This window comes from Carassius auratus, chromosome 12 (assembly GCF_003368295.1).
Source record: "Carassius auratus strain Wakin chromosome 12, ASM336829v1, whole genome shotgun sequence".
Classification (NCBI taxonomy): Eukaryota; Metazoa; Chordata; class Actinopteri; order Cypriniformes; family Cyprinidae; genus Carassius; species Carassius auratus.
This window is the reverse complement of record NC_039254.1, coordinates 7,605,577-7,633,444: the sequence shown is the minus strand read 5'-3', so window position 1 is coordinate 7,633,444 and position 27,868 is coordinate 7,605,577. Positions and strand designations below refer to the sequence as shown.

The window sequence follows — 27,868 nt, the reverse complement described above, 5'->3', positions numbered from 1 at the left end:
TGTATACACACACACTCTCACACACACACACACGCACGCACGCACGCAAGCACACACACACACACACACACACACACACACACAGTATATAGATATGTTCATGCTTCTTGTTTATTTCTATAGACTTGCCCTGTTTGGTTGTCACTGGTTATCAGCCTCTTAACCAGCAGTAGTGTTGGATAACTGATCTTTCGATTGAGCTCTTACGGAAATGATTCGCGGAATGATTCTCGCCGAAGGGCTTGTCTGTCAGTAACGCACAGAGACGCTCGCGATCAGTCGCGCATGCACATTGGTGTCCACAGTTCTGCACAGGTGCGCGCTTACACCTGTCAGCAGTGCACAGAGCTTTGCGCTTCATCAGAGTGACAGACGAGATTCAAACACACGGTGAGTTTACAACACATATTCAATTAATCTGTTTAAGAACCTATTGTATAGTTTTCCAAATATTCTTTCTCGAGGTATTTAGTAAGTTTGACTTTTCTCTGATTGGCGCATTTTGGAGAAGGTAAAACGATGCAATGCAAATAATATTCTGTTCCGACATTTAATTTGCATTATTCGTTTTCAGTTTATCTAAAGCGACCTGCAATTAGGCAAATATTTGTATAGTACCTACTTAAATTGATACGAAAATAATCATTAGAATATTTAAAAAGAAAGAGCTTTAAGGCGTTACTTCTACCAAGTGTTATTATTCCAATGCCTTTTGCGTGTATGTATAAGTTACGATAACTTTCATTCATAACGTTAACACATTTTAGCCATACAAAGCTTGACAGATTGCACTTTCAAATAGTTCAGATAGATTACTTTGATATCTATATTTCCATTTCTAATTATAAACATTAAAAAATGTAACATTAATAAATTGGTGTCTTTTACATTTTCACCTTAAATTATAAACCATAAAAATATAGTCTGATATTATGGCCTAATGCCAGTGTTTCCATGTCTGAAACAAACAAACACAAAACACACACACACACACACACACACACACCAACACACACACACACATACAAAGGCAGCCTAAGCATGCAGTTATTAACCACAAGTGGCAGTACACATTCCAAAGCAAAGTCTGTTATATTTCACAGGGAAAAGGTGGCTAATTGATTGACACATGGAGCTAATTGCATCCACTCAGATGGCCACTTACACTCGGCCAAAATCAAGCCATTTCCTACCGGCCATATCTACCACAGCAGCTAGTTATAGGAGCCACCAGCCAGCCTTGACCCTCAACCAGAATTCAAACATGCCCTGGAGGACTAATTCTTACTTTAGAAGTGGCAGTGCTATCCCAACTGTATCAGCCCTTCAAAGAGAAAACCTAGACTTTGTCCGGGCCAAGACCATGTTCTACCCCTCTAACAGGACAGCTCTCAGTGCACGCTACATGCCAGAGGACTGGTTCAAGTCCAACCAGAGTAACTACAGGGAGTCAGAGTCGTCCCGGAACAGTGCCGAAAGGCTTCGGAGGGACACAATCCGCATGATCCAGGATAAGGACCAGATGACCCGTAGAACTCAGGACACCACCAGCAAGAACATCGGAGAAAGACTAAACGACATCAGCTTCTGGAGATCAGAGCTCAATCATGAGATAGACAACATGGTGACAGAGATATCAGCGTTGACGGATGTGAAAAGAAGACTGGAAAGAGCACTTGCTGAAACTGAAGGGCCACTGCAGGTAATATAATTCACATATATAATTTACAAAAGTAACAATTCTATGTGAATAATTATATAAATAATACACATACATAAATATAAATGTATGTCTATATGTAGAAAAAATGTACAACATAAATATACACAATAAATATATTATATATTTAATATATTTGACATAATATTTAATTTATATATAAATAGTTTAAATATTTAAGTTACATATTTTAATTATATATATAATCATGATTTTTTTTATGCATGTAACATTTGGTGCTAAATAGAAATTACACTATATTTCACCTCTCTAAACAGATTTAAAGGTCATTTCTTGCTTTTACTGCTGTAACAAATATTCCAACCGTGCTTGGAATGGTAGCATGGCAGAGCTCTAGTGGTTTTCTATCAGCCCCACACCTAATTTGGGTCACAGTGATCTAGCTAAAGACCCAGTAACTAGAAAAGCCCACAGTAGAGTGTCAGGTGACTCATTGTTAGAAACCACTTTGGTAAAAGAACCTAGTGGGGTGTAAGATACACACACTCAATCACACTGAGCTCAAAGCTCACTAGATCTACAGTGACCTCAATGTGTCCCACCGCTGTCTTTCCAGAGTTACCCATCTGAGTCACAGTAAGAGACTGTTTCCACAGGAACCACACCAAAACATGCTGACTGCTAGTGTGCTGAATGAGTGTAGTGACACTGCTGTCACCTAACAGGAAAGACCACGGGAATGATCACAAGACGTTTCCATAGTGTTGTAATTGCTTACTAGAGATTCCGTTGTCACATTTTGAATGAGGATGTGTAATCCCGTGTGATGTCCTGTCATCAGTTATCATTACTTTGTCAAAGTTCTGTCTGCGCTGAACATTGTAAAAATCAAAATAAAATAAAATCATACAGAATAAAATACAATTAAAATATATAAAAAATTAAATTAAATAGATATTGTATCATCTACATAAATAGCCTATTCTAACTCTTTTTCTCTTTCCAGGTTTCTCAGGAATGTTTGTTCCACAGGGAGAAACGGATGTCCATTGATCTGGTTCATGATGATGTAGAGAAAGATTTAATTAAGGTGAGGTCACCGGAGCTTTCATCTAAACACATAACAACTGAAACCAAAAACAGCCTCAAATATAAGCAATATGGGTTAATTAATCAAGAATGCGGCTTTCTAAACCACTGTGCTTTTATTTTGATCACATTAGATTTAATAGATGACTTTCTGGAATACCTGATTCTGAATGGTCAGTTGTGGCATTCTGAGGTCAACTATTTTATATAGTTCCTGTATAAAGTAGCCTATCTATGCCCAAGACAGCTGACTGAGTAAGCTGTGTTAATTTTGAGTCTAATTTTTCTATATTTGATATAAGTTAATTTAGCATTTTTTTTGCAGGAAGTGGAAGTGATTAAGTCATGTCAGGAGAGAATGAGGCGGCATTTAGACAGAGCTATTGCTCAACTAGCGTGAGTCTTGCAGAAAGCATTATTTAAAAAGCCTCGAACCCAAAAATACAACTTTGCCTTCATATGAAGCATCTCTGAAGCAGGGCATGTGATTATATTCATTATCATCCTCAGGTCGAATCGTGCCGCACAGCACGAGTTGGAGAGAGATTTGAGTGACAAGGTCACAGCACAGAGAATTGATGATAGGTGTCACCATCTCAGGAACACCTCTGATGGAATCAGCTACTATAGAGGGATCGATCGCATGGACCCATCGTGAGATTTACTACAAAGTTCTGTCATGAAACTCTAGATGGCACAGTCCGATAGGTCTGACTCAGTCTGACATAATGACGTCATCACATGGTGCAGCTGATTGGTTCTTTTTGTATCAGCGGCCAATGAGCTTCCTTCTCAAAATTCAAATACCTGGCTAGTGCTTGCTGTAGTAGTTGCAGCATGCTTCAGAAACCCTCCACCTTCCCCAGCTCCACCTGTATAGATCTGCTATGGAGTGATTTGTGTATGCTATATGGGGGTTATTTCATATACTGTATGTTATATTTGCAGCAGCAATATTTCTTACATGCTCACAGCAGCATATTGTGGATATACTGGAGTAACGGGTCTTGGTACATGCTCTGCCGCAGCATTGTAGCAGATTTATTCCACCAAGACCAAACACATTGACATTGTCATCTACATGACCATGTCAAATCTTCTGAGAGTTGTCATGATAGAACTAAAAAAAAAAAAAAAGAAAATTCTATTTTTAGGATATGTTAGTGTCAGGATTATCAGCCTAATGATGTTATAATTTTCTCTGCTTACTCTCTTTCTAATCTCAACAGTATCAGTCTTCCCGACTCCTGGTCGAAGTTTACTGACGACAACATCCTGCATTCTCAGAGCGAACGTGCCGCCTCTCATAAACTCCGTGATGAGATTGAGATCCTGCTCAGTGCCACTTCAAACGAGATGTGGAACCAGTTTAACAGTTTAAATGTGTCCTTTACCAACCGCATCTCTGAGATGGCAGATGCCAAGAACAATCTGCAAACCCACCTGGCCAAGGTAACCACAGGATGCTGAACATCACATCAAAACTATCAACCACTCATTCCTCATTTGATGTTTAGTAATAATAGGATCTATCCTACTTCCCCCTTACCACTTCACTTTGACTGGACAAGACCCAGAATACATTGCCTGCGTGTTTCTGCCCTAAAGATGTAGACAGGAAGCTCTAAACACTAGAGTCTGTTGTTAAGGAGGTTAATGAAGAGCATGAAGAAGCTGTCAGCTGTCCATAGTGTTTAAGTTCTTGACGGCTGTTATCAGAGGCGTGAGGTAACCAATAAAGAAGTATCATTCATGGTGCTGAGTGGTCAAAATGAGATGACATCAAATCGTGTTGGTGAGGGATCCTGACATGGTTGTGTGGATGGGAATTTTGCCCAGAAAAACAACAACATACCAGCCTAATTTCAGATTAAAGTGCTTTATATTGTCAATTATGATATATACAGTACTTGACTGGACCTTTTTAACTTTGCGAACTTTTGTCAAGAAGTCAGACACAAAAAATTACTGACTTTGTCTTTTTTTCAATCAACTCGCTTTCATTTTTTTGCTTTCATTCATTGCTCCTTGCTTTCAGACCCTTCAGGAAATCTACCAGACCGAGATGCTGATTGAAGCTTTAAGAAAGGCAATCCGAGACAAAGAGAACCCACTAAAAGTTGCCCAGACCCGCCTGGAAGAAAGGTCTCGCAGACCAAACGTCGAACTCTGCAGAGACAATCCTCATCACAGGTAATAGCATTATGTCTGTCAAGAAACCGTTTGGATACAAAAACTATTTTGCATACAAATTTACACAGTGATGCAAAAATCAGATGCCAAACCCCTGTTTTCCTTGTTTTACTCCCTTACTCTCTTTCTCAGGCTGGTAACAGAGGTGAGGGAGATCGAAGACAACATTCATAAACTGAGAGAGAGACTGATGGAGGCCGAGAACACTCTCCAGACCCTGGTGAAGACCAAAGTTGCTCTAGAGCATGACCTGTCAATTAAAGCCAACTCTCTGTTCCTGGATCAGGAGAAGTGCATGGGAATGAGGAAGAGCTTTCCCAGCACTCCTCGTCTGGTCGGATACACCTAGACCCCTTCCAGAATCTTCTCCAAAAGATGAACTACAAGATTAGCATCAGAACAGCTTTTGTCTTGTTCTTTTTATTAAGGGGAATAACATTTTGCACCTCACTTTTATTGTTTCACTAAGTTAATCACATCTATCTGTCTATCTGTCTATCTATCTATCTATCTATCTATCTATCTATCTATCTATCTATCTATCTATCTATCTATCTATCTATCTATCTATCTATCTATGTATCATATATATATATATATATATATATATATATATATATATATATATATATATATATATATATATATATATATATATATATATACAGGAGGAAAATCCTCTATTTTTGTATGTAATCCTTGTTAGTATTCTTAAGAAAATATTAAAGAGTTTGAAGAGATAAAATACAAAGCTCAGTTTAGAAGTGATCTTAAGAGCTCCAGACATCTGTTGAACTGAGAATGTAAACAGGTTTGTTTTTGCTCAGGTGTGACATGATTCTGACAGTTTGCAGACAGTGGACAGAGCACCTTGCTTCTGTTTGTTTAGTTCTGAGGTCCACTTGAGAGCTGTCACTGATAAAGTGATCTTAACTCCACGCTTCCCTGAGTACACCAAAGCACAGTGGCGCTGTAGTTCTCATGTTCTTCTGAAGTACAAACACACACTTCAGAAACAGATGCCACCGGCAACAAGACTCACATTTAAGTGTACACACAGCATCTGGGTTTATTGATTCAGAGGGGGAACGTGTTTGCTCCTATAAACAACACTCTGGTGTTCTGCTCAAACACACATTTCAAACTCTTTACATAAATCAAAGTATGCTCTGTAGGCTGAATGCTTAACAGTGAAAGATGCACTTGAGATTATGTAGTTACATCCGTAAAATCAATGAGTTGTGTGCTATCTGACAGCACGTTTATGAAAATATATACACATCTCAGAAGACATAATTAAGCTTTATTTGGTCTCAGATTATTCACCTGAAATTCTGTAGGAAATATACTGCAAAAAGACAATTGCTGTAATACAGAAAGAGTAGATACAGTTGATAATTGAATAGTATAGCTCCGATTATTTGTGTCTGACTTTTGGCCACAATCTGGTAAATTTGAGAAGCATAATTTTAGATCTCTTCTGAGGTTTTTCTTTACTATAAAAATTACTTAGTAGTAGTCATTCAAATATATTGCACCAAAATGTTTGTATTTAGATATTTATTTTTACTGTCAAGTCAACAGTTTAAAATACATCTGATCATAAAAGAGGAAGTGAAAAAAAAAGAAAAAAAAGTGACAGTTTATGCCCTACGATTCAACATTTTTGAATGGATTGTTTAAAGAAATGCATAATGGTTTCCAAAAAAAATGCATTATGGTTTTCAGAAAAAAAAAAAAAAAGAAGAAAAAGTTTATTGATCAGAAATTCAGCATTTTATAATTGCTGAAGGATCATGTGACACTTAAGACTGGATCAACGGCTGCTGAAAATTAAGCTTTGCCATCACAGGAATAAATTACACTTTTAAATATAATACACATTTTGAACAGTAAAAGTCACTCCTAAGTCCAACAGCTTCTCTTGAATAACTCTGTGCAGATGCCTTGCTCAGGAACACTGATTTAGCACAGGGATTGCTAACTGTCAACTGAATCTTCAGTCTTCTATTTTCAAATAACATTTAACACCACACCACATCAGTTCCCCTGTCCGGTGACTGACAGACTGTTCACTTGTCATGTCTGTTATCAAGGAAAGCAATGCACCAAGTAAATACTGGAGTCCCTGTTCTCTGTTCTTTTCAGGTTTCTCATCATCTGGAGCACACAGGGGTCCTCAGAGTCTCAGATGTTTGCTACAGTAGTCAGACTGAAGCAGTTTTGATTTCAGCATGTCTGAGTATTGTACTCGAGAGCTTCATTCCGGATACCCAACCCTGACCTTTGAAATATTGCAGAAATGTGTTGCTCAAGACAAATATGACTCTGTTTGATCAGATGTTGACATAAAAACTATATTCTGGAGGCCTTATAATGTATGTGATTTAATGCTGAAGGGATTGGCCATTTTCTCACAGATAATATTTACATTTCTGGATTTGTAGGATCTTCATGCAGAGTAATGAGTTATCAGTTTTCATCTGGCTTCTTCGCCACATTATTTTCACTTCTGAAGTGTGGTTCTCATGGTTTCCTGCAAAGGAAACATACAGACATAACATTTGAGTGGGCCCTGCCAGCCCACGAGAGTAATCCAGTGGCCAGCTGTGCCTGAATTTAAGTTGGATCCCATGGTTTTTTTCTCATGGAGTTTTACACACAGACCACCACTTTAGACCAAGATATCTGCCAACAGTACAGTGTAGTCATATTCATGTAACAGTTTGAATCTCAGTGTGGTCCAAACACAGCTGGGCACTGGCAACATGGTGGAATGTTTCACTTTACACACAGTTTACAACCCTGAAAGTTGCCCATGCAGGTCAATAAAAATACCACGGGGGTGTGTGTAACCTTTAGCCATTCAAAGCTAAACTGAGGCTAAAGTGACTCTTCATGACTCTGAATCAGATTCAAAATCCACTCATCATGATTCTGATTCAATAGTTTTTTTAAGCACGACAGTTTTTTCAGGTCTTTTTGACTGAATTATTAAAAATAACTGACTCATACTGTAAGTGTCAATTGTTTATGAATCACATAATATAACAATATGTGAAATTTTACAAAAGTTGGTTCTGGTCATTGAAACTGATTAGCTGAGCAGAATCTGAGATATCAAACAGTGAGTCTTTTATAGGTGGTGACTAATACGTATTACGAGTGAGTCATTAAAATCAATCACTTAAGCAATTCGTTCAAAGACACTGATTTATTTTTGGAATGAAAGAGACTTATTAATGAAGCATTTAGTCATTCACTAAAGCAATCTGTTCAAAAACACTGATTCATTTAGGAATGAAAGAGACTTATGAATGAACCATTCAGTCACTCAAACTATTCTTAAAAAAAAAAATAACAATACTAATTTATTCATTTTGCAACAAAGGGGACTTGTGCAGGATTTTTTTTTTTTCACTCAAGAACATTTAAAAAAAAACATGAATTAATTCAGGAACTAAATAAACTTATGGAGGAATTGCCATATTCATTCACTGGATTTGTTCATAAACTATTCAATTAAGGACAAATGAGACTGATGTGCCAATCATTTCATCATTCATTCAAGCGATTTGTTCAAAAACACCAACGAAACAGATATATAAACTGTTGAATCATTCACTTAAATTAAGCATTCAAAAACACTAATTAATTTTGGAACGTGTGTTGTTTGGAGACACGTAATGGTTCTAAGGTGACTCATTGATTGGAACCATTTTACTTGACAAAGCAAAAAGATTCATTAATGCTGGCTTTGCAAACATGTTCTCAATTCTCAATCAATTAGCAGTCTAGTTTTGAGCAGAAACTATTTAAGACCAAGAGGACAAGGAAGATGTCTCCATTACCATTTATCACTCCTCTGACATATCTATTCTCCCTTCCCTCCATTCCAGAAAGCAATCCAGAGCCCACTCATTCTGAAACAGCCTCTACCATTGTGTATGTCACATTACTGAGCTCTTAAAATCTCTCAGCATTACATAATTGGAGTTACTGACAGAGAAGAGGTTCTCTGATTCCACGCTCTCTCTTTCTCTCACTTTAGCGCTTTACATCTATGTCAAGACTTTAGTTGGGGACGTGCGTGCTTTTCTGTCCTCAGCAAAACACACGATTCAGTGGCAACAGAAATAACTGGCCTTAGCCCTTTCCTCTTAACCCTGTCCTCAGAGAATGTACTCTGGAATCTTCACTACAGTCTTGACATATTCAGGCTTTATTTTTAACCTCCAACCAGCCGGCCAACTCTTTTCTCATTAGAGTTCTCTCATTAGATCTTCACATCTCTCTGTAGAGATTACGCAGGGATAACAGTATCCTATTTCATATAAAAGTTTTATCTTTGTTACTTTGATATATATTTTTTTGGCCCACATGAGCACCGCAGCTCAATTTAGTCTATTAATGATAAAAAAGAAAGTGTTCAATTATTTTATTTTATTATAGAACAGGGTTTTGTCCAAGGTTTTTATTAATATTATTATCATTTAAAGAAAAAAAAAATTAGCCAGCAAGGATGTATTAGATTGGTCAAAAGCAACCGTAAAATAGATTTTAAATGCTACTTTTTTAATTTCAAATAAATTCTGTTTATTTGATTCTAATGTATTCTGTTCTTCAGGTATTGCTAATAAAAAAATCCAAAAATAAATTAAAATGTTTATCACAAACATACTAAGCATCACGGCTGTTTTCAACATTAAAATTAATAATAATGAAAATAATGATGTTTCTTAAATACAAAATCACCATATTAAAATTATTTTTGAAGGATAAGTTGATACTAAATACTGGAGTAATGGCTGCTGAAAATTCAGCTTTGCCATCACAGATCATATATTGCAACAGGAAACTGTTCTTTTGAATTGTAATAATATTTGTGGCTGTTTCAGCATAAGAGATGTATTTCAATTAATCAATCAATAAAAATAAACATCTGATCTGAACAGTGGTGTATAACCGAGGTTATTCCCTGAAAGCAGCACAAATGGCCTGAGAAACATGAAAATAAATACACAGGCTCTTTGACACTGCCATATCTATCTTTTAAACTAGTTACCATAGTGACAGTGGCGCCAGTCTATGACATAATGCAATTTATTTCAGGTGCATCCAATAATGATAATGACCTCAGGGTTGAGTGAGAACAGAGCTGAACTAAAGGATGCATTCTGTGTCACGAAATAGTTCACATTCTTCAACAATAGAGCTGTACAGAATGCAGTGAAAATACAAAGAGAGAAAGAAAAGAACATTTTTCTTCAACTGGTACAAAATGATATACTGTAACATAAAACAGGAAACGTGAAGTAGACAAGATATATGGGCACAACTACCCTGATCAGCTGCAGTTAAACCACAAACACAGCGGGTAGAAGGGAAATCCCTGTTGTTCATGATTGTGTGACCTCAAACGTCTTCATTAGTATGAAACCGTACAGGGTTATCAGCCCTCTAACATTCACACAAAATAATGACTAGCGTCATACAGCCAGGAGCCAAAAGTCTACAGAAATGGCTGCTGGACGTCTGAAGGCTTCATCTGATTGATCCTTTAATTGACCTGATGATCTTATCGACACTAAATCTGTGGACGCCGTCTCTCCCATCCTCTCTGTCTCCTGCTGAATCATGCTGTGGGGTGATTCAAGCGTCCAGTCTCTACTTTTATACTATCCGCTGGTGTTTATTTATGGCTTCGTTTCTAGGGAAACCACAGGAAGTGTGACACACAACATCAGAATGGGAACTAGGGGAAGTGCAATTGAGAGACCAGATCAACAAATACATGAATATAAATCTAAAAGCTTGCATTGTGTGTGTGTGTGTGTGTGTCATATTATACACTGTCTAGATGCTGTATGTGTGAGCTCAGGGCTCATAATGAAAACATGATGACAGGTCTGAATTAGTATAATAGTAACCAAACATCTGTCTAGTCCTTGAAAGACCTTTATTTACTCACACCCCCTCGAGTCATAAAAGGGTCGCTGTTTTTATTCCCACAGACAGTTCGTTTTTTCGTTTAGTTTTTTACTCCATTCTTTAGAAGGTTTTTTATTGGCATTGAGGGATTCATGAAGAAACTTTTCATTCCATAAAAGGTTCTTCGTAGTGGAACGAGATTACATTTTCTTGTAGAACTTCTAAAATCTGATCCATTCTAGAACTAATTTTGCTCAGGGTGTGAAGTGGATATCCCCGATGAGTTTCCTGCTATTTTACTGAGATAACAAGAACCTCAACTGACAAATATGTCCCTCTGAAGGCATGACAACAGATAGGCGTTCTGTGGTAACCCTATCATTTAACAGTTTTGTTTTCCCAGCAGGTTAGGAATACGCTGTGGGTGGACTTCTTACGAAATGCTTGCTTTTGGCAAAGTCTATAAGCGGTGTTTGGTTGAAGTCTCTAAATTGTGCAAGAGAGAAAAACACTTGGAATCTTGGGAAAAGAAGAGTTTTACAAGGTATGAGGAATGTCTTTTTTAAAGTCAGTACAATTTCTCCTAAATAAATATCATTAAAGCAAAAATGCATTACTTTTATTAATGTAAAAACTATGAATCAAAATGGTCTTTTCCCTCCCAATTTCACAATTAAATTTAAATAAAGTAATATTTTTAATTAATAAAAGTATATTTGTTGATGCATTTGTGATATAAATATTATTAGAAATAGCTTTATTTAATTTGACCTGATATGGAAAGCACTCATTAATCAACAGAACCCCAGTTTTCATCTTTGTCTCTTGGCCAGATCTTAAAAAGGCTATTTAAATTAATTGAATGATTACAAGTATCATGTATAGGATAATACATTCAGAACAATATCCAAACACCCCACCATACAAACAATACTAAACAAAATAATGCCTCTAAAGACTGGGTGTTTTGATAAAAGTTCATAGCAAACAGTATTGTAAAATTAGAATTTGAGTTTATTCATAAAACAGTAAAATAAAGACAACCTTGAGACTGAACATCAACTTAATTTGATTTATTGTTATTTGGCAACCAAAAACAGCCAGTTTTACTGGCAAGAGTGTCTATGTGGCTCAGGTCTCACACCGTAATAATTTTAAAATGTCTTGCTTACACACACAAAAAAAAAGGTTCAAAGCTGTCCTGGAGTGGTACCTTTTCAAAAGGTACACCTTTGTACCTAACGGCCCATTTTGGTACCTTGAAGACACATATCAGTACCTAAAGTGTACATATTAGCACCTAAAAGGTACAAAAGTGTACTTTCTGAAAAATCTATCACCCTAGACAGCTTTTGTACCTTTTTTGAGAGTGTAACAACTGTTAACCAGAGTAAAATCACTGTAACACATGACCTCTCTGTTATTTTTTCTCTATTTCCTTTGCAATCTATGAAAGGCCTTTCTTTTTCAGAATGAACTTTTCCAGGGCATGAAACTTGTCTCTAAATGATAATAATACATTTGTTCCTATCAGTGAAAAAGTCCTTGAGTTTGTATATTAGGCGTGTAAACAGAGAATCAAGCACTTTTATCAAGGACACATGCTGTTGTTCGTCTTCTGTTTCCAGGGATTTAGTGTCAAGGAGTCAAAACCACTTTACAAACCCAAACAAGTCTGATAAATCCTGGAGAAATCTTTTAAAATGTGGGCGCACACAAACACTTAACCCACGTACCCACCCTAAAACACACACCCCTGCTCTTAGGTCTGGTCTTGTAATTCAGTGACTCACAAATGTAAATCACACACACTTAATGACTGCAGAGTGTAACATTAGGGCCTGGTCAGGTGGTGTGTGTGTGTGTGTGGGAGTGTGGGTGTGTTTGTGCTCTTGTTTTTGTGACATATCAGGACACAACTCTATATAATGACATGGGTATGACACAGGTATTACAAGGAGAGGGTGACTTATGAGGACATAACCCATGTACCCATTTTTCAAAACGCTTATAAATCATACAGAATTAGTTTTTTGGGGGGAAAGTAAGGGTTAGGTTTAGGTGTATGGTTGGTGTAGGGCCATAGAATATACACTTTGTGCAGTATACAAACCATTAAACCTATGAGATGAACCCACTTTTCACAAAAACATACATGCAACTCAAAGATATAGTACCTGTTACTCTCCCTGCATACAGTTGATAATGCTCTTCTATACGGATGTTACATAATTATGCATTTACGGTATATATCAGTGCAAGTTATATATTTTTAGTGACTGAAACGTTTTAAAGAAAATGTCCTTTATGGGTGACTGCCAGTATAACTCAGCATTTTTAATGAATGCAGTATTGCTCACATAATGGAAGAACATCTGCAAAGTGTGTCTGCTCTAATATAGCTGATCCTTGGGAAGTCGGCCAGACAAACAGAAAGGAGGCCATTAAATTAAATAAGTGGGATGTCATACTCAGGCTAATGGTATTTGAACAAAATATTCTTATTTGTATAATTACTAATTTAGTAACATTTAACCATTTCTATGCATTTAGTATATGATTAAAAAACACACTGCAGTAAAATAAAAAATATATATAAATATAATATATGCCACACATAGTAATAATGAATCTGTGGAAGTTAGGCAGTCCATATCTAATAATGTTGCAGCTTGCAGTTTATTTCAATAAATAATTTATTTAATAATTTACAGAAAGTGCTTGGACAGTACGGTTACAATCACAGCTGTCTTCTCTGACTGAGCAAAGGAAAGTCAAATATAATGGAGGACACAAGGCCCCGTTTACACACATGTCAGGCTTGCATTCCCCATGTTATCTCTATTTAGTGTAACTGGAACACCAGAACATTCCATAGTACCACAGGGATTATTGCTCCTTGCTTGAGTCAATGGGTGATAAGCAAGAACAACAAGCCACTGTCTCATGACTGGTTAAAAAAAAAAGTGTTGACTCTCACAGATATGCAACGAGGAATTTGGATCAGTTCAGTTCCCATCCTCATATGACCTAAACTTACTGGATAATAAACCTCAAAATCCATCATTAAAATCCATGTATTTTATCTATTTAGATTTGCAATGCAGCTATATAAGGTATATATAAACCCTTCAAGGACACTAAATGTTTTCCAATGCATATTGAATATTAAAATAGCATGTAAAGTGTAGTTAAATAGTATGTTAACCAGCAGAGGTAGTGACAGCGTACGAATGCAATCAACATCACAAAGAGCCTCTGACAACACAGTTGACCCCTGATAAGACTGTGAAGTAGAAGCCACAGATCATGTCATCAAACAGACAAAGCAGGGGAAGCAAAACAATAGACTGAGTTAAAAAAAAAAGAATATATATATATATATATATATATATATATATATATATATATATATATATATATATATATATATATATATATATATATATATATATATATATACACAAAATCAATAATAAAATAAATTATAATAGATTAAATACATTTGAAATGTATCACTGTTGTCCATTGTCATTCCCTGATTATCTGAACACTCTATGAACTATCTTTCATATCAGGAGGAACACTCAACACTCTTTCAGCCCCGCCTCTTTTTTATTGACTTCCCATTTGATGTCTGATGAGAGGGAGAGAAGAAGGGAGGGGGATCTCTTGTAAAGGAATTCTGCAAATTCCTGGAGGCCTCCCAAAGGCCAGCTAATGGCCATACTCATTTTCACACAGACGGTGTCAGAGAGAACGGAGAGTAACCATTTAACACGTTTGTTTGGCTCATTCCCATAGCAACCACCAAAGAAAATGAACATGGCGCAATTTCCAAATGAGCCAAGGAAAAAAAAGCCCCCAAATTGTTTGTGCTTGTTTATGTGAACAGCCACAAATGAAAACATTAAATGCAGTACTGTCATCGGATAGCAGTATTCCTTTACTGCCTGCTCTGTTAGACATTACCAGGTTTTTTTTTTTTTTACAGTAAAATACTGTTCCCAGATGATACATCAAAACACTGGCTATTTTACAGTTATTTACCCTAGAAAATACAGCAAGGTTTAACAGTGTGCTCTATTGCTTTAGAAACAATCCAGAGTTCAAAGTCAAACTAATTCTGTTCTGATCATGTGTTTGCAGTTTAACCATGACTGTTATAAGGATAAAGACATTATTCCAGTTTAAAGTGTTACAGTTATGCAAGAAATAATGACGCCTCTGTCATTATGGATACAACTTTTTTTTTTTTTTTTTTTTTTCATTTAAACGAAACAATTTATTTATTTATTTATTTTACCATTATGATTAACCAACATGATCCAGCAACTGCTTTACACATAGCTTACAAACCTACTAGCACAAATTGCTTTTTTTTCCCCCCTCAACCACGCTGGTATCCATGAGAACCAAACATAGCCCTGGTTGAGTCTGTGTGACTAAGTACCCGGTGGTTTTCCTGCGCTCTTACGCACAGTGTGCGCTGTGGATCTGTTGCTGTGAAGAGGGGCGCGCCTGACGTAGCCACGCACAAAAAGGGCGTAGTGTTCCCATAATGAGACTCTTTAAAGCCGCTGCTCCATCCAGCATATTAATCTAGTCGCAGGGATCTGGACTTTGGAAATACGCAGTACTTTTGACACGAGTGGCGCGGCTGCATTTCGGCGTTTCCATCCTTTTTGTGGACTTACTTTCGCTTTGCTCGCAGTAAGTTGGAGTTATATTGCAATGTAAACGTACGTTGCCTGTTTTTGAGTATTAAAGAGTGTGGAGAGTAAATCTTGCCTTCATGATAAGAAAGACATTGTCATGCTTTTATTCATCCATACAATTATATCTAGGCTAACTTTATAGAGAGACACATCTCGTTGCCTAATTATTATAGAATGTGTGTCGCTGGTTTTTTGCACTTATCAACTTCGTTGTGACACTCTTTTGCGCCAAAACTGATGGTGAAAATGATGTAGATGATGTCAACTAACTGCGTTCTGAACTGCAATTATTAGAAGATCAAGAAAGTTTTAATAATTCAAAGACTAATTTATATGAAAAGATATATACCATGTGGCAATGTTTATATATATATATATATATATATATATATATATATATATATATATATATATATATATATAGATATATATATATAGATAGATAGATAGATAGATAGATAGATAGATAAACGCTTGAATATTAGATTATATTATATTAAACCCCAGTGACACAAAAATATTATTTATTAACATTTAAATATATATTTTTTAAATAATTATTAATTACCTAAATCCAATATCAAAAAATAATAATAATAATAATATTAAAGAGGTAGATTATAACTAATAATTGGTCATTGATGTGTTTTATATAAAAATGTGTTTCGGTGTTTGCACAGAACCTTAAGGAAACATCATGCTGCTCCTCTTACTGGGAATCGTCGTCTTGCATGTGGCAGCACTGGTTCTGCTCTTCGTGTCAACTATAGTCAGTGTAAGTATTCTGAAGCTTGATTTATTAATAAAGATTATTAGAGATGCCCCCTCTCTCTCTCTCTCTCTCTCTCTCTCTCTCCATCTATCTAACTGTCTGTCTATCTACAGTCTTTCTGATATTAAGTTGACAATTCAATCAATTTGGAGTCATTTATAAAATCAAGCCCCCATCGGGCACTAAAACAAGCTGAAGGAGAATATTTTGGATGTGTTTAAGCCATGCTAATGAGTATTCTTCAATTTAACAGGCATGGGTTGGTAACCCCAACAGCAGTTCGGACCTCTGGACAAACTGTACCACATTGAATGGAATCTCCACATGTAACCCTGCTGACACTGGAGGTAAGATCCTGCTATATTTTAGATTTGTTTAAGAAAGAATGCATGATAAAACTAAAAAAAATAAAAAAAAGGGTGCAATAATATTTATTTCAAGTTAGGAAAATGTCTGCCACCTTCGGTATGTTACACATAGCACGTTATTCACGTAGGGCTCGATCCTGGCATAACTGTCAAAGCCCCTTTGCCTGTTTACCACACTTTGTGGTGGGCGTGCCCACTCTGCCTCACACCTATATACTGCCATCTAGGGGTGAGAATTCAAGCATGCAGTTTCAACCCACAACAGACCCCTCTTCAACATCAGCTCTGTATAAATAGTCTGGTTGCCGGAGCTGAGCTCATAGAACATATAGGGTGGGGAAGAGGTAAAGCAATCAAAGCATGGATTTAGACTGATCTGGCTGTAATGGCATTGCATCAGAACACCATAAGCCGAACGCGGCATGATTTGAGTCACACCAACAAATCCAAATGCCAGCGACAGGTTTGTTAGCACAAGAATGAAGGCAGTTTGAGAGAGAAACATTTATTATTGAAGTTTTTGTCAAAATACAAATTTATGTGGTCATTTTTTAGCTATTGTTGCCATGTGGTTACCAGAATATTAAAGAAATAATGAAAAATGGTGCTCTTTAATGCATTAAATATATATTCAAAAGAGTATTTTAAGTAATGCACATTCTCAATTAGATCACTGTTACACTATTGGCTGTTTTTGGAGGGTGATATGATGTCATAGTTCAGAGCGGGAAACGCCTCTATGCGCACTTTGGTAATGAGGCAGGACCAGAATGCTTTGCTGTGTTATTTCATAGCTCTCAGTCAGTTGGCGTAGCACCTATAATGTGGCGTGTTTGTTTAGGGCGTGGTGCGGGGGATGGCACACAGGGTTTTTCTGTCCCGCTCTCCTGCGCTCGCTCGCTCGCGTGTCGCTGCTACGCTGCTGGAAAAAGGCTGCTTTTTCAGTTACCACTTAAGCTGGCATTAAGGGGCATTTAGGCTGTGAAGAAAGTCTTTTCATTGGTGCATATAATGATCAGATTGGTCTTTAATTAGAATGTTATAGATGGCTTATTTTGCACACAAACATTAACAGTTAAAATATGAACCTTTGTGTACACTATTGTGAGAACAAATTAAATTGATGGCAACAGTAAAGACTTTTCCAGTAAATGTATTAGTTTCCACCAAAACATCAAGCAATACTAGTTTCATCATTGATAATAATAGAAATTCAAAATCAAGAAATGTTTTTAGCACCGAATCAGCATATCGAATGATTTCTGAAGGATCATGTGATGCTGATCATGTGACTAATGGTTGCTGAAAATTCGGCTTTGCCATCACAGGTCTAAATTCTATTTTAAAATATATTAAAACGAAACAGATATTTTTAATTATAATAATATTTCACAACATTTCTGTATTTTTGTTCAAATAAATGGAGCCTTGGTGAGCAAAAATCTCACTAACGCCAAACTTCAGGGACACATCGAGAGGTTTAAATCAAACCTGTTTTGGAAACAAGCAATCAAACCGAGTCCAAAGGCATCCTAAGATCACCTGAATGGTGTGTTTTACACCGGGAGTGATGCAGAACAGCTGGCATGGTGAAGCTACTCAAAACTGGCAGCTAAAGCATGCATGAAAGCCTATTCATCATCTTGTTATAGAGAGCCATTTCATGGACCAAACTGGGGTTATGACAGTCTAGTATCAGCGCACGAACTCACACCCCTATGTTATGTTTCGCAGTGCATATTTATCATCTGTTAAGCCACATTCTTTACACCCAGGACCATATGTACCCCTCTAAATGCAAACACAAGGCCCCCGCTTTCCAAAACCAAACCTTCTGTCCTGAAATACAAATCCCTGTCTTAAAAGCATGACTGCAGACAGAAATACATAGGGTGTTGTCAAGCTCAAAATGACTACTACCGCACCTTATATCAGGAAACTACTCTGTGAGAGTAGATAAACTTAGTAACAGTGAGTAAATAGACTGTACGAGGGGATGCGCTTCTATTTTTACTTCATTGTTGAGAGAGATGTATTGTATCGTTTGAATTGTGTGGGTGCAAAACACAGATAGTAGCAGAACCTAGTATTTATGGATGCATACTAGAATAGACTCCTCACGTGGTCTCCTATGAGATGTTCGGAGAAAAACAAATGCCATTTCCATAGTTGTTTCCATTCTGAGATTGTTACAAGCACAAACCGTTTATGGGTTTTTCTTGTCCTTTTAGGGTTATCCATGTGTGCCTGAGCATGCCAATTCTTCCCCACAAAAGTAAAACGTAGTTGATTTGTTTATGATCTTGAGAGGGCAGATTTTCTATTTTCCGATCAAATGTTTCTAATCTATTCAATGCTGGAAGCAAGCAATGTAACATTGTAAACTGACTTTAGTAGAGGATCTGGTTTTTGCTGAAAGCTGGAGTAGTGGCTCTGGTTTTGTTTTCGTCTGTAGTAGGTCGATCTGCTTTTGGGGTTTGACAGTTCTAGTGGCTATAAGGGGAGCGGCAGACGCAGCTGAACATGATAGGAAAGAGAGAGAGAGGTGGAAACCTGATTCTACAGGAATGACCTTTGGATAAGAAATAGACATGCTGGACAACCCATACATTCCACTTATTACTGCTTGGGCATGAAAGGTAGAGACTGAGATAGAAAGAGGGCTATGACATGTTCATGCTCACACTTTTCACTGACACCTTTTACTGTTTGATTTAGAAGAAAAGCAAAACACTTGCTTAAAGTTGAATAATGACAGAATTTGGTGAACTATTCCTTTCACATTTCACAAGTCATCTTTTTTTCAGCAGGTTAAAGCATTGATAGTCAATCAGAGTTTATGAGCATTTACAGGGGCAGAGAGCATAACAGAGGTTTACTGTGTTGACCCTAATATAGTTGTTGTTATAGTTATGGTTCTTGGTGTGAATGGGCCTGTATTCATTGTTGTCATTTCTTTACGACTTTCTTATGTGGAAACAAATAAGAAACTTGTGTGGAAAAATGTCTTGTTTTTTTGTCTGTACTCCCTTAAAATTAAAGCTTCCAAAAGGCGGTTTTGGCATTGGAGAACCATTTTGGGTTCCTAAAATAACCTTTTATCAAACAGTTATTAAAATAACTTGGTGTTTCATAGAGTGAAGAGGATTTTATTAATCTAAAGAACCTTTATTATTCCCATTATTAAGAACAGTTTGTGCAATAGAAAGGTTTCATGTATTTTAAAGGTTCTTCATTGAACTATAAATGTTTATTTTACTTTATTTTTTAAAAATGTATAACGATTTGGACCCCATTGACATTGAGTGGAAGTTTGAACCCCATTGCAATCCTAGTATGGGCAAAAACTGTTAAAACATTGCTTAATATTCAGTAGAAGACAGAAGTCATACAGGTTTTAAACAAAATGAGTAACTGATGACAAAATTAGGATTTAAGGTGAAGTATCCCTTTAAAACTCTGAGTATAGCAATGGATAAACAGAAATACTGAGCGATTTGTACATAATGGGACATTCCAAAGCCAGAATACACGCTAAACATTAACCTAAAACATCTGCCATGCCATTCCTCATCAATCCCAAACTCCCTCAAACCATTCTCACAGCACGCTATTGACTTTCATTTGATGGAAGAACATATTGTTCAAAGCTTTTGTCATGTGAAACAGTTTATACTAACCCTCAATTTTTTGGAATGAAATTACTTCTATTCAGCAAGGACCAAATAAATATACACAAAAAACCACACCCCAAATGTATTATTAATATATTACTGTATTTTAAATTTAAAAAAGTGCAGCCTTGTGACAACAAGAGACCTAAGATGGTAAAAAAAAAAAAAAAAAAAAAAAAATCAAGCCTTTAATTTCCTGTCCACACATGGAAGAGGCTGGAATGGCTCTAATGCAGGATAAAAATGACACGCTGTTCTTTTTTTAAAGCCATCAAATGCAGGTAATATAGAGTTAATGGAGCCCCTTGTTAGTTGCCGTGTTATGGTCCTTGAATGTCAAGAGAGGATCAATATCAGGTGCTGGTAACCCACTAAGAGCTTTTAGGAACAGAAACCTTATTATGTGATTGTTCAATGCATTAAGAGTTCCTGGATTCTCCAGTGCTCTTTATATCCACGAAACAGCCATCAAAACTTTAAATGCAACAACAAGAGGTCAATATGAAGCAATACAATTTTTTTTTTTTTTTTTTTGCATACTCACCTCTGTTATTATCAATAATGCATAGATATATCTAAGTGCACATCTCCAATTGCACACCAATGTAAAAGTGCAACTATACCAGTGCATCATTCGTGATCAATCAAGAACAGCAGATGAGAAAAGGAATAATGACCTGCTTAATGTCCTTTCGTGATCATTTAAAATGACGGTCTCCACCCCAAGAGGTTTTTATTACTGCAAAGCTCAAACGGCCCTAAGTGGTTTCAGGAGTAAGGAAATGCACTCATGTGTTGAAATGCTTTCTGTTTTTCAGTTTGGATCCAGGCAGTCCAAGCTCTCATGATCCTGTCAATCATCTTCAGCTTCCTGTCTCTCTTCCTGTTCTTCTGCCAGCTCTTTACTCTCCAGAAGGGCGGACGCTTCTTCCTCACTGGAGCGTTCCAGATCTTTGCTAGTGAGTATAATGTGAACATCAATAGATCGGTTTGATTGTTTGCAGATGCTAATAAGATCGACATAACATGCTGACATCTTCATGCAATGTTAATGGACCCAAAGTGTTCGCTGTTGAAATGAAGGAGAGCGATAAACTGCATATGCATTTAAGCTAGCAGGCTCAGGTGATCTGAGATCAATTACCATTTATTAATAAAAGATTATCTATGGGACGTCTACTGGCTTCCTATGGAGATGTATTTGCTTTCATTCGGCGACATGAAAGACCTTTGGCCTTGGTCTTGTTAGTCTAATGAGTCCTGTCAACTCTCATTAAACCACAGACAGTGCAGGAGAACCTATAATGCGCTCACTTCCTGCAGATGATTTGGTTACGATTCCTTAAGATGAAATCATCCGGCACGCAGAGTTATACATAGCCAAAACCAGCAAGCGTTTCTCTTCATTTCTGAAAAACAATCCGTGTAAGAGATCAGATATGGAGTTTTACAGTCATTTACTGTATTGTAACCGGAGCTAATGTCAAAATGATAGCTCTCATTCGAAATGTTTAATTAAATTCTCGGGTCTTTGGGATGTAATGAAGACGGAGTATTATTAGAGCTCATTACTGCGCCTGGATAATGAATAGTTCTGTGGGCGCCACGAATGCTTGATCTTTCAGTACGTACCGAGGGCTTTTAGAGTTCATATCTGCGACTCGCATCAGAGAGGACGGACATTAATTGAAAGCTAAATGTCAGAGGAGAGCCGAGGGTGGAAACAGCACAAAGCCAGACAGTCACAGGTGCCCACTGAGTTGGCACCGGAGACACAGCCGCTGCCACAAGATGAAATGTCAAGACTGGCACGCTGGGGGTGGTCTGTGGTCTGCCTGACATAAAAGAAAGTGCTGAAAGTGCCAGGTCATATTTTTGCTCCCTCTCATGCATACCTTACAGTCAAGAATAGGCCAAAAACAGCATTTCTTAGGTAAATAGTAAATATTAGGAACAGGTAATATTCAATATTAACTGCTGTAAACAAGTAAACAATGATGTCATACTCGGTTACAACACACATTATTGGATATTAGATTAATCTATCATCTAACAGAATCAGCTATTACAATGATTTCTGAAGAATCATGTGACACTGAAGAGAATGGCTGCTATAAGGTAACATCAATACAATTTCTAGACAGTTAATTGTTCTCGTCTTCCTCTTCCCCCAGGTCTTTTCGTTATGAGTGGAGCTATCATTTATACTGTCATGAACTTTGAATGGGTCCATCAGTCAGAGTTCTATGGCTTTTCCTACATCCTGGCCTGGGTAGCCTTCCCTCTGGCCTTCATAAGCGGCTTAATCTACGTCGTCTTGAGAAAACGAGAGTGAGGGGGCACCTCTCTCTAGTGGCCATCACCTGGAAATACAGCTATGAAGCCAAAGTATCACACTGCACCCACAAAGAAGTGAAATCACGTAGTATCTTCACCCAGGGGGTCAGTCAAAACCAACCCCGCTGCCACCCCGAAAAGACCTATTCAATACTGTCATCATCTGAAGATGTGTATATAGTATCTTTGGTTTAAAACCTATTTATAACACTTTTTACATACATGTACATAGTATTTTATGTTTGCTCTGTTGACAAAGAACCTCTGAGAGCTTTTCTTTTAGCTAATTAAGTGCCTAGAGTGTGTGTTTGTCGCAGAAATGTGTGCGTTTGTGTCAATTTTTCTTTCCTTACAAGGCCAAAAAATACTTATAAAAAGGTTTTCGATGTATTTTAACCAAAGTGCACGTATTAAATTATATGGACAATGAAAGGAAGCGTTTTCAGTGAAGCTGCATTGAGAATTTAGAGAGGAAGTAACCTAAACACCGTCATTAGATCGGCAGTTTTGAAAGCTTTTTTTGTGTTTTGTTTTATAGTTTTTCTTTGTTTTCAAACAAAAAAATGGTGCTATGTATTTACCATTCCTTTAACTAATAGCCATTTAGACTTTATTTAGAAGGACGTAACATGACTGAACGCCAAAATCTGAACGCCATTGAATATTTTGTGCTTGTGCCTGTAACACAATGCTGTATATACAGTACTCACCGAAAAAAAAGGGTCATTTTATAATAAAACAAACAAAATGTGTTCTTAATAACGGGGTTATTAGTTTAGATTTGGGAGATTGCGATGGAGGAACTGTAGTAAAAACCGAAAACTAGGAATTATTGATTTTAGTTAAGTAACTTTTAAGAGCAGTATTAGGATTTGAGATTTAATAAATATCACTTATATCATCCAAATACAATTCAGATGTATAATGTTTGATGGATTTGGTCACTCGTTAAGTTTTGATATAATAGGGGCATTTAATTAAACAGTTGAGGTGAACACCCTTCATATTCAAATCAGACAAGTATATCAATATAAAACAAACGTGAAATAAAGGTATAGGTAAAGTATCAAAATGACAGCTTAAAATCTTCTATATACACAATATATCCAGAAAAACATATTTTAAAGCATCCAAGTGGCAGTTTTGTTGTGTAAAAATGTGTTATGAACTGACCACTGATAACATGATGGTGGACACATCATAACACCTGCATGCATGGAAAGATCTTTCAGTATTTGAAATATAACATGCTGCGATGTCTACCGTTTCTGAGATGCTCCGTTTCTACTCACATAACTCACAGTAATTCTCAGTGTACTGTAATAGCATGTGATTGTATTAAAAGAGAAACGTATTACTTACAAGTAAAGGCCCTATTCTGAGGACCATGTACTAGATTGCTTCTCCTGCAACTCCAAAACAATAAATGATGTTTTGTTATGATGAACTGATCATGTTGCCTGTTTTCATGGTTGTAATGGCCTGGTGAATGTCTAACTAAATCCCCTTCTGTGACTGAACAAGTAACTTGTATGAATTGCAGGACAATTAATTTTACCTGCAATTAAACAGTTTATGATACTTTATCTTTCTTGTGTGTAAAGGGATTTCTGTATGTAGCAGTTAATGATAGTCCCCTTAAAATATCAATATATATAAATTTATAATCAATATGTGGTCTGTTCTGACATGGGACCAGCACTGGAAAATGTTGCATGTGCTCAATTCCCTACATTATTATACTTTAGATTGCAGTCGTCACTTCACAACGTAAGGCTAAAACCTGAAATAACAACCGAATCGTGTTGTATTCGTTTGATCTTGCTAAACAATTGTAGACAGTGAAATATTTGAATTTAATTGAATGTGGTGGTGCTCCTTCTGGAAACAGCTGTACTGTAAGCCGTGTCTGAAGGAGTGTGAGCTCTGATGAAGACTGTTCATTCACGAGAACCCAACTCTGTGCCTCTGACTCGCCTCTTTTATGAAAGCTTGTGTTTGTGTGTTTATTAAAAGCTATTAAAAAGAAATACTGCTTGCCACGAAATTGTCTCTCTTTTCACTTTCTGAAAAAAAAAAAAAAAAAAAAAAACATGCACGATTTAAAATGAACCAGTGGTTTCATCTGTTGGATGGTGATCCAAAAATGTCAATGGTTTTGACAGCAATTCATAAAACATAAAATGCAAATAGCAATATATATATTCTTCTTCAGTCATAGTAGAAGACCACTGATCTAAAAAAAAAGATTGTCAGAAAATAGTGCCACTTAGTGGTGTAATTTAATAAGTGCAACTTGATGAGAAATATGTGAAACACTGCCATCCAGCGTTAGAAATTACCATTTTAATAGATGCCATGCTTGATATTGATTTCTAAATGCATTATTAATTACACATCCTATAAGCGTCACATTCAACAACAGCACAGCTATCAGGGAACTTTGAACCTTCGGGAAACATTCACGCAAAGTTATGAACAAATGTAGGCCTGTCTAACGTTAATAAAATGCTCGTTCAAAGTTATCTGGTAGGCTCTATTTAATGTTATTAAAACGTTAGCACAAAATCACGATTTATGCATCGTTCATGGAGCGATATTCTGAAACATTTTAATTTCAGAATGTTAAGTGTACTGTTTTTAAAACTTGCTACTTCCTACTCGTTCAGAGAACATTCCAAACTAATGTTTCCATAATGTTCGAAAAATGATCAAATTAATAACCTTCAAGTTTCATCTAAGGTTCACATAAATAAGTAAAAGCGTTATTAAAATTTTAAGGAAAATTGAACGTGAAACATGTTAGCAAAACATTCTTAGCACATGTTTTTGGGACTCAGAGAGTGTATACAGAATAGTTGTCTGACGGCTACAAATCACTAAAGTGTACAAAGACACTAAACTTATCACTAGATAAGTTATTCAATATTATTAAATATGTCTCGTGTTAGATAACTCTTACAAAAAAAAAAAAAAACAAAAAAAAAAAAAAAAACAAAAAAAAAAAAAAAACAAACGGATTCATGGTATTTTCCCCAAGATTCTTAATAAAAAAAAAAAAAAAAATTTCCCAGATATGGAAATATCCAAATTATGTGTCATTAGTAACCCTTTGAAATAATCAATAATTATTATTATTATTATTATTTTTTTTTACTATTTTGGAAAAGTGTGTGAAACAATTGTGACCGTTGGGATAACTGCATAACATATAAAAATGGTTAGATATCTAGATAGATATTTTAAACGGTTTGATCACATTCTAGGGTTACTATTATGCATAAAAAGCTTATGCAACATTGATTGGAATACTGATATTAAATGAAAAAGCACCATGCTGCCCTCTAGTGAGATTCATGATAACTTGGTCAATAACATCTGAAAAACTTTTAACACAAATAATTATAATATTATTGTAATTATAATTATAATATATATATATAACAGAGTTAAAGACTAGAAGAGTTCAAGAACAAAACAAATAAGGGAAAAGAGAGACGAGAAAGAAAATGTCACAGACCATTTCACAAGGTGTCACAGTCCATTTAATGGAATTACACCGTTCATGAACTTCTCAGCAGTGGAATCATCAGTCTTCATTTAGCTGAACTTTGTTTGCTGGGTGAGTTTTTCACATGCTCTGTAAAATCACTGAACAAAATCTGAATAGGTGAATTTCCTGCTCACATTTTATTATAGAGTGATTCCACAGGAGACAAATGTATATTAAGATTTACATAACAAATATACAACTATGCTATTTTTTATAAATAAAATGAGCTTTTTTTTTGGCATATTTATTTAATTATTTATTTGCTCTAAATATATATGAATGTAAAATGTTTTATTTATTAATACAACAAATGCATTTGGTCATTTTTCAAAATGTATTTACTTGCTACATAAATGCATGTAAAATATTTTAGTTGCTGTATATTGCAGTGTTTACAATGCAATTTTTGCTATATTTATTTAGCTTACTGCAAATATAAATACATGTAACACATTTTATTATTTTATTTATAAATACAATTGCATCTTTGCAATGTATTTTTTGCCAAATTGATCTAAACTGGATACTTTAACAGCATTTCATCATTTAAAATGCCCACAAAAAAACGCATGCTTCTTTATTTAACCATAAATTATAGATATAAATACTCATAATGACTATTTGAAGGAATCAGATGATGTTGGGCTCTCTTGGGAACATCTCTGTAAGGCAGACAAATTAATATTACCCAAGTGTCTCATAATGATGGTAATTAATATATGTGACCAGAGAAACCTCTGCAACTTAAGCCTGTCAGAATGATTTGCTGCACCCCGTCCACTTTCCAAAAGCCCTAGAGATGCTGTAAAACACTAATAAAAAACATTAGGTAATAAAAGCAAAATTTTTGGCATAAACAATAAAAAAATATTACATGCAGATGTTCATATACAGTAACTGTAATAGGTGGGAAATGCAATAACGAAACAAGTCCCAAAAAGGTCTCACTGACTCAAAACAGAACACAATCACACTTTTTAGGAGTTGATCCACGGACACAACAGGATAGTAAACACATCCCGCCAGCTTTAGACAGCACAAGCTTTGTTTATGCCCTGTACGCCCCTCCTCTGTCGCCACCGTAATTGTTTACGTCCTCCGGGTCAAGAACAAGACTACAAAATAATGACATTATCCATCGTGTCCCTCTCAGTCTCCTCTGCCCCCCGCCCATGTCTCAGCCCTTTAATTCTACCCACCCAATGTCATTAACGCCTCCGCTATCCATTCTCCAGTCTTCAGGGAGATAATATTCCTTCATTTCTGGAACACAATGGGACAGGACACAAACAGAAGGTCCACCTTAATCTATCAGGCCTCCTTCAGTGGCTCTGAAGCTCTCTCTGACAGGCATAGCATCGCTGGACCATGGACTGCGGGACAAGAGACACAATTAAGCCTCATGAAATGCAAATGGAGCTTTTATAAAGCAAAGGAGGGGGCTATTTTCTGCCTGAAACCACCATCTGCTGGCTATCACCTGCACAAAGCATCATTGGCTCGGGGAATTTGTAACTTAAGTATATTTTATTAATTAATAAAAGAAACGGCT

At 36.3% G+C, this 27,868-nt stretch overlaps 2 protein-coding genes across 2 annotated transcripts; both read left to right on the top strand.

The window, feature by feature from the left end:
* The first annotated feature begins 318 nt into the window (after positions 1-318).
* LOC113112215 (tektin-3-like) lies at positions 319-5,431 on the top strand. The gene is made up of 8 exons (XM_026277650.1): positions 319-390; positions 1,104-1,702; positions 2,688-2,771; positions 3,096-3,166; positions 3,281-3,424; positions 4,000-4,222; positions 4,809-4,963; positions 5,096-5,431. The coding sequence occupies exons 2-8, from the start codon at positions 1,130-1,132 to the stop codon at positions 5,310-5,312; spliced, it is 1,467 nt and encodes a 488-aa protein (XP_026133435.1). The 5' UTR covers positions 319-390; positions 1,104-1,129; the 3' UTR covers positions 5,313-5,431.
* A 10,019-nt stretch (positions 5,432-15,450) lies between these two features.
* Positions 15,451-24,810, top strand: LOC113111669 (peripheral myelin protein 22-like). Its single transcript, XM_026276641.1, has 5 exons — positions 15,451-15,607; positions 16,293-16,387; positions 16,638-16,731; positions 21,245-21,385; positions 22,601-24,810. Exons 2-5 carry the CDS (start codon positions 16,310-16,312, stop codon positions 22,759-22,761), a joined length of 474 nt encoding a protein of 157 aa, XP_026132426.1. The 5' UTR covers positions 15,451-15,607; positions 16,293-16,309; the 3' UTR covers positions 22,762-24,810.
* Positions 24,811-27,868: the final 3,058 nt, after the last annotated feature.